General features: G+C 37.6%; 1 protein-coding gene across 2 annotated transcripts in view; it reads left to right on the top strand.

Annotated features, from left to right (window-relative positions):
- Positions 1 to 779: 779 nt before the first annotated feature.
- Positions 780 to 8,170, top strand: part of LOC106876067 (matrilin-2-like) — a 9,702-nt gene continuing 2,311 nt past the window's right edge. The window contains exons 1-3 of one of the 2 annotated variants that reach the window (XM_052968035.1): positions 780 to 1,783; positions 2,614 to 2,810; positions 5,333 to 5,540. In XM_052968035.1, coding sequence (XP_052823995.1) covers positions 2,634 to 2,810; positions 5,333 to 5,540 — 385 coding nt within the window. In that variant the 5' untranslated portion in view covers positions 780 to 1,783; positions 2,614 to 2,633. Of the gene's footprint in view, positions 1,784 to 2,581; positions 2,811 to 5,332; positions 5,541 to 8,170 lie in introns of those variants that run through there. The other variant, XM_014924474.2, reaches the window with a different exon arrangement.

Raw genomic sequence — 8,170 nt, forward strand, 5'->3', positions numbered from 1 at the left:
AGAGTACAGCAGGGTTCGCCACCATCCCCTGCCGGAGCCACGTGGAGCTTTTGGTGTTTTCGCTCAATAAACACTCACAACGCCCGGTCTGGGAATTGAAACCGCGATCCTATTACCGCGAGTCCGCTGCCCTAACCACTGGGCCATTGCGCCTCCACATACAGCATATATGGCCACTATGAATCGTCAGGCTACCTTTAGTGCCCCAACCTGAAAATCCTGATTTAAAAGTTATAGTTATGTTTATGTGGATTTTGTATATTATTTATTTAAAATGTAGCAAATAAGTAAACAAGGTAAAACTTATAAAATTATTTTAAATCAATGGGCTATAAAATAAAAGGATATAAAAGAAATAAACTATAAAAATATTATTTAAAAAAACCGACAATATCTTTCTTTATATGCTAAAAAAAAATCTAAAATACATCAAAATTAAAAGTTAGAGATTGGACACTTAATGCAACTTAACAAATAACTATTTTAAGCGAAATAGACTCAATTAGATGCATAACTTTCGCTTTTTGAGTACATAGCATTGTTGAAATATAAAAATGATGCGAATATGATATGAAAGAAAGAAATATTAATGAATATTAAAAGTTATTTTTTGAAAGAACCAGGAATCATCTGAGTGAACTCACGGAGCAAAAGATCCGTAACTCAACGGAAGAAGATCGCCGAGTAAAAGCGGTTGGATTTGCCCACCAAAGACAATAGAAACAAGGACTCGAGCGCCCTCTGTCTTAGAAGAATTCTTGAGTGCTGATCAGAGAAAATCGTCCTTCTTCCTGTGTTCTGCTGCTGACCTCTTGCCAACCACAAATAACGTTAAAATATGGAGCAAAGAGGAAGACCCCTTCTTGCAAGCAGTGTAGAGGAACTCTTTGCACTCCAAACCATATTTTGACCGGATTCCTTAAAGCGCAGGGAGAAGACCAATACAAGTGGAAATACGACACGGTCCTGACAGAATTCACTAACTGGACTACCTCCAGAAGGTTAAGGCCAACGAAGAGCAGTTATTACTTCCCAAGAGTATCATATTCCTAAGGTGACAAGGCTCTTGCAGCGAAAGCAACGGAAGAGGACTTTTTAAAAAATATTTTGCATCCAGCCTCAAACTAGGAGATGCAGATAAACCTGAAGAGTAGACTCGTCTTATCAGAGGAGAATGCAATGACATCACTCTGACCAGACATGTTCCTACTATCTAGCAGTGCAAAAACACTCATCGTAGTGGAATTCACATTGACTTGACATTTCCCACCACCTGAAGTAAACCAAACATAAGAACTTGGTCGATCAGGTGTTTGCCAAGCATGCGGCTTCACTCTCTGTTGAAATGGGCAGGTTTCTAACTAGATCGGGGCGCTATTTCCTCAGGAAGATCGGTTTGGAACACAAACACCTGAAAAAGCCACCAACTATCATGATAATTAGCCAAGAAATCATTACTACATTAGATGCATTGAGCAAGAAGTTGTAATTAATTACAAATCTACCGATTAGATCATTTCAACAAGTCTACCAGGGGCGACAACTCTAAAACTCAAATCAAAAAGTTGACAACACTGAACTCTTAATTGCTATAGCATAACATGTATAATACACAAACACCTGAAGAAAGCCACTAACTATCATAATAATTAGCCAAGAAATCACTACTACATTAGATGCATTGAGCAAGAAGCTGTAATTAATTACAAATCTACCGATTAGATCACTATTTAAATTTCAACAAGTCTACCAGGGGAGACAACTCTAAAACTCAAATCAAAAGGTTGACAACACTGAAATCTCAATTGCTATAGCATAACGATGTATAATACACTTTTTCTCCACCGTATAAAGATGTGTATAATACATGGTATTAGATAGTGATATTCTGTTCCAACTCGCTAAGACAATTTTTGGAGCATACACGTATTATATATAAAGGTCGGTGGCCGAGTACTTAAGATGATACACTCTCGATCTTGCAATCGAGGATTTGGTTCTCAGACCAGCGGTGTGTTGTGTTCTTGGTTGAAATACTTCCTTTCACGGCGATAGATGGGTAACCCTGCGACGGACTAGCGTTCAGCTCAGTGGGTATATTGGCCTACCTGTCTGGCCAACGGAACGGTATCCTTCGCATTGTTGTAACTTTCAAATGATACCGTCCCGTTAGCCAGACAGGTAGGCAATAATGTATAACAACATCGATAGTCTAATCGATACAGTGATTATACATGTTAGTATAATATTAAACATGGACTTTTACAGTAATTAAGAATGGAAATAGACATGCAGTGACGGGGGGGGGGAATAAATCTGTTTCTGTATCGTGCAGAGGTAACAAATGGTCTTAACTTGATGATGATGATGATGATGACGACGACGACATCAGTGACAAATATGATTATTTCAGTTTTCCAGACCTCTTCAAACAACAATAGTTCCTGTTAGATTCATAGAGAAGAATTATCATATGTATGTACAGTAATGCACAAAAGTAGATGTAAAATATGATGTCCAAGTCAAAATAGCCAAAACCGCCATCGACCATTTTTTTTTTTTTTTTTTTTTTTTACTAAACAAATTTCTGATCTTGTTCTATTTCTGTTTCAGCTGTAAGTTGTTGTAGACCAATGATGTATAACCAACACGTTAATGAAACAGAAGAAAGTTGTGTTCCCTCACTAGAAGTCTGTCCAATAAGACCTGTAGATGGTTGTACATGTGCTGAAGGATATGTATTAGATAATAACAAATGTGTTCTCCCTCGAGACTGTGGCTGTTGGTACAACAATTCTCTCTATATTCAGGTAATGGGCCAGTATATTTTTACTTTATATTTCCATTATATAATTATTTAGGTACAGAACAAGACACTCTATAGTCAACTTTTGAAAGGGAAATTAAAATCACCCCTTCTCTCTGGAAATTCAAGTGCAAATAGGACAAGTGCAAATAGCTTCTCAGGCCTTGCCATACCGTGGTTGAAGTGAAGTCCAAAGTTCAGCAGAACAGAGGTAGTACAGACAGTGTTAAATACTCCCTACAGTTGTGTGATGGCTGCAATAGGTTTGATAATGCCATTGTTCTTGGTTGCTGTTTTATTAGTGTTTCACTATCAGGATCTTGGAGATGCTGAAATGCACCAACCTCTCTCACTGCCAGGTGATTCAGTATAATGTCACTACACTGGCTAGAACCGAAGTTGCAACAGATCAGATCCTCCTCAGCATCCTTCAGGGTGGCTTTGCCAAATTTAGTATATAAAAAGTAGGAGTTACAACCACTTGATGCCCTATTTCTGCTATATAAAGGATTTCATGGTAGTCTGAGTTGGCCTTGGTCTCAATTTGATGATGATGATGATGATGATGATGATGATGACGACGATGACGACAATAACATCAATGACAACAATGACTATGACTCAGCAATGATGATAATGGCGATGATGATGATGTGGCAACAGTGAGGATGATGAGCTATTTAAAAAATCAATGGAAATATATTTTCCTTGGTTTGATAAAAACATCGACTGCCATCAATAACATCATACAGCAACTTTTGACGTTTTGCTCTCTGTTGAATAATCTATTGACCACATTATGTTGCTTTTTGTGATAACCAGCTGACACAGATTCAAAGATTTATGTATCACAGAACACAACAAAATAGGCAGTGATTTAGTGTGATGCCCATAAACTAATTTTGATTTAAACTTGGGAGTGGCAAGGTAAAAGATCATAATTAGTGAGTTATTATGGTTCATATCTTCATATTAGGGCCATGGTGCATTGCTAACAGTAACAGTTAATACTCATTTGTTCTAGCTATATATACTGTAAATAGATAACACATAGAGATGCACTTCTCTACTTTAGATATCATATAGGGATGCACTCCTACTCTTCAGAAACCATATAGAGATAAGTGCTCTTTAAGCAGCACTAGAAGCACAAATTAAGGAATGTTTCATTAGCTCACCATTCTGTATCCCAATTTCAGCAGTACATCATCATAATCATCATTTAACGCCTGTTGTTCATGATGGCATGGGCTGGACTGTTTGACCAGGGCTGTTTGACCAGGGCTGTTTGACCAGGGCTGTTTGACCAGGGCTGTTTGACCAGGGCTGTTTGACCAGGGCTGGCAAGCTGGAAAGCTGCATCAGACTCCAGTCTCATTTGACATGGTTTTCTATGGCTGGATGCCCTTCCTAATGCCAACCACTCTGAGAGTGTAGTGGGTACTTTTATGTGCCACTGGCACAGGTGCCATTCATGTGAAACCAGTATCTACCATGACTGCAATTTTGCTTGGCTTGATGGGTCTTCTTCTCAAGCACAACATAATGCCAAACGTCTTGGTCATTGCCTCTGTGAGGCCCAAGACTCAAAAGGAACCCAGCCACTTTGTCTCCATGAGGCCCAATGCTCAAAAGGAACTCAGTCACTTTGCCTCCGTGAGGCCTAACACTTGAAAGGTGCTCTTTATGTGCCATCAGTACAAGTCTCAGTTGCATGACACCAGCATCAGCCATGACTATAACTTCACTTAGCTTGACTGGTCTTCTGAAGCACAGCATATTACCAAAGGTCTCAGTCACTAGTCATTGCCTCTGTGAGGTTCAAAATTCATGCTTCATCACCTCATTCCATGTCTTCCTGGGTCTACCTCTGCCACAGGTTCCCTTCACAGTTACAGATCAGCACTTTTTTACACAGCTATTCTCATCCATACACATCACATGACCATATTAGTGCAGTTGTCTCTCTTGCACACCACATCCGATGCGTCTTATACCTAACTTTTCTATCAAGATGCTTACACTCTGTCAAACATGAATACTGACATTGCACATCCAGCAAAGCATACTGGCTTCATTTCTTTCAAACCTATGCATTTCCTTAGCTGTCACAGCCCATGTTTCACTGCCATGTAGCATAGCTGTTTGCACACAGGTGTCATACAATCTCCCGTTCACTCTGAGAGGTAGGCCCTTTGTTGCCAGTAGAGGTAGGAGCTCTCTGAACTTTGCCCAGCCTAATCTTATTCTCACAGCTATACTCTTGGAGCATCCATCTCCACTACTATCTTGGTCACCTAGATTCATATTCAAGAAAAAAGTTTTTAGAGCACTAAAACCTATGGGAAGCCCAACATATAGAACCCAAGGTCTTCTTTTTAATCATTTTTGGGGGAAAAAGTGCATTCTATATGCCAGCAACTACACTAATAATTGAAAGAAATGCAAGTATGCACAAATCTAAAGAATTTGTTGAAATATTGTCATATGTTTAAATGTCAATTCTACATGTTTTATTATTCCTAGCTTGGTGAAACAATACATTTACCCGGTTGTAATACAATGGTCCAATGTCGTAAGGTTGCAACAGGCAAAAGAAATCTTGTAATAACGAATTTACCTGACGGCTGTGGTAACAACTCTATGTGCATTCTAAAAGACCACAAATACCAATGTATATGTGAAGAAGGATTTGCTCGCAATAAGAATGACACATTCTGTCTTAAAATACCAGGTAAACCATTAAATATTGATTAATAACTTGCTCTCTTCAGCAACTGGCTAATATAATAGGATCCAGTTATTTAAAACAGAATATTTACATCATTTAGGATTGCATGTAAAAATTTGTAGATATTAAAAAAAGAATTCTGTGATATTAGGTCTGATTAATGAGTAAAAGAAATATAATTTTAATATTCTTTGCCTATCATCACCGAAGAAAATATGACACTTGTAGTTTTTATAGATGATATCTGGTGTTCATGTGCAAGAAATTAAAGCTTAATCTCCTATAAATCACACAATGCAATCTTGAAAAAAAAGGATTGAAAGTAATCCTTAGATACACTGTATCTAAAAAAAATGACTGTCTTTGGTCAGTAAGCTTTATTTCCTCTTTGCTTCTATCTAGAAATCAAAGCAAGTTATTAATATTTCCTTCAAACATTGTTTTGTAACCTGGACATCAATGTTTTGAAAATGACTTATTTTCCATTGCATTTCAGACAGTTTCAAAACTGAGGTGTTGAAACAGAAATAATGTTATAACAAATATTCTGCTCACTACCACAGATTTGCATGTCAGTAGCTTGATCTTAACCACTTAAGTATGTCCTGTAGTGACTGACAATATATGCATCTCTGATCATGAGCGGGAGTAGTGTGGGAGCATTATACCCATGTGTTGAGAGGGATTCTTTGATGTTTGAATAAATATAACAAAAGTGGAAAGTATTTTTCATACTTTCTAGGAGTAAGTAAATAGGAAATAACAGTTGTTACCTAAGGACAAAAATCGTGTTACATAGTGTTATTTACATATTTCACAAAGTAATTGGATGTGTACAAGCTCATTAATGAGTTTATTTATCCTTTTATTACCTGAGTTTCTCAATGAATATTTTACAACATAACCACTTCATATATCTTGCACTTAACTTTTTCTGGGGTTCACTAAAAATGCAAAAGCATATATCCACAATTTTGATATTTACAGAATTTCTGTTATAATTTGTTTGTTGGTTTTTGTCAAACTCTATTTAAAATGTCCATATGAAATAAGTTGTACTTCTGAGCATTAAGTGCTGCAGCAGTATAGTGTACTACTTAAGTAGAATACTCAACTTTTGTTACTTCTCTTTGTTGCTCACTTTTTCCTTTTCTTTCTCTCCCAAGACACAAAACTGTTACAAAATGACTGTTATATCTTTTACTTATTTCAGTCATTAGACTTCGGCCATACTGGGGCAGTTTTTAGTCAAGTGAATTGACCCCAGGATTTTTTTTAAGCCTGGTACTTAATCTATCAGTCTCTTTTCTGACAAACTGCTAAGTTATGGGGATGTGAACATGCCAACACCTGTTGTCAACTGGAAGTGGGGAACAAACACACACACACACACATGACGGGCTTCTTTCAGTTTCCATCTGCCAAATCCACTCACAAGTCTTTGGTTGGCCTATCTTCTTACCACACAACCATGCCTATAATATTTGCATTTAAAATTATTAGTCAGAGTTTTTTTTTAAACCAGAAATATACCTGAGTCAATGTGTTTACATGAATTTGTACATATCTACATGTTGACAGTGTCTGTTAAATGCAAAAATCTATCACACTGGGATATGTGATGTTATTTGGGAATATGTACTATGTGATAGTATGCATTCCTGTATGACATCACATATCTCAGTGTGGCTTTATACATCCCTGTGCCATTGTACTTACCCTTGTATCCCTCTTCACATCCCTGTTTCACTGTACATATCTATATGCCACCTTCCACATCACTGGATCTCTGTACACACCCTTATCTCACTAAACACATCTTTGTAACCCTCTATAAATCACTGTGTCACAATACCCATTTCTGTATCATTGTACACGTTACTGTGTAACTAAACACATCTCTGTACTACTGTACACGTTCTTGTGCCCTTGTGTACATCCATGTGTCACTGTATGCATCTCTGAATCAGTGTACCCGTCCCTTGTACACATCCGTGTCGCTATCCACATCCCTGTGTCCTTGTACACTTCACTGTGTCATTGTACATATCTCTGAGTCCCTGTACAACGTCCTTGTGTTACTATATACATTACTCAGTCACTGTACTCATTGTTGTGTCACTGTACATATCCTTGTGTTACTGCACACACCTCTGACATTGTACACACCACTTTCTCTCTATACACAACACTGTGTCCATGTACCCAAAAATGTCCCCAATCCCCTGGGAAATCACCTCACGCCAACATAAAGCAAGATAGATAGATAGATAGAAACGGAGAGAGGTAATCTAAGGGAAATAACTTCCAACTAGTCTTTTGTAACTACAGAGTAACTTTCCTTGTTGTGTACACTCGAATTAACAGCAGCTTTCAGAATTACATATTACTTTGACACTCTGTTTTTGCAGATATCAGTTGGTTTTTAGTTTTCATTGGTTCCTGATTTTCGAAATATTTTCCTTCAAAATAGAAAGAGTCACTTTAGTAAGCTCTGAGAGGTTTGTCTGAAAGTTCTCTCAGTGCATGTTAGTCCTAATAAGTTCTTTGCCTTATTTCCCTCAAAGTCCAGTTTCTCCACACAGTTTTTTGTCTTTTCCAATAATTTCCTTTATGCATGTGTGTGTGTGTGT

Source organism: Octopus bimaculoides, chromosome 5 (assembly GCF_001194135.2).
Source record: "Octopus bimaculoides isolate UCB-OBI-ISO-001 chromosome 5, ASM119413v2, whole genome shotgun sequence".
NCBI lineage: Eukaryota > Metazoa > Mollusca > Cephalopoda > Octopoda > Octopodidae > Octopus > Octopus bimaculoides.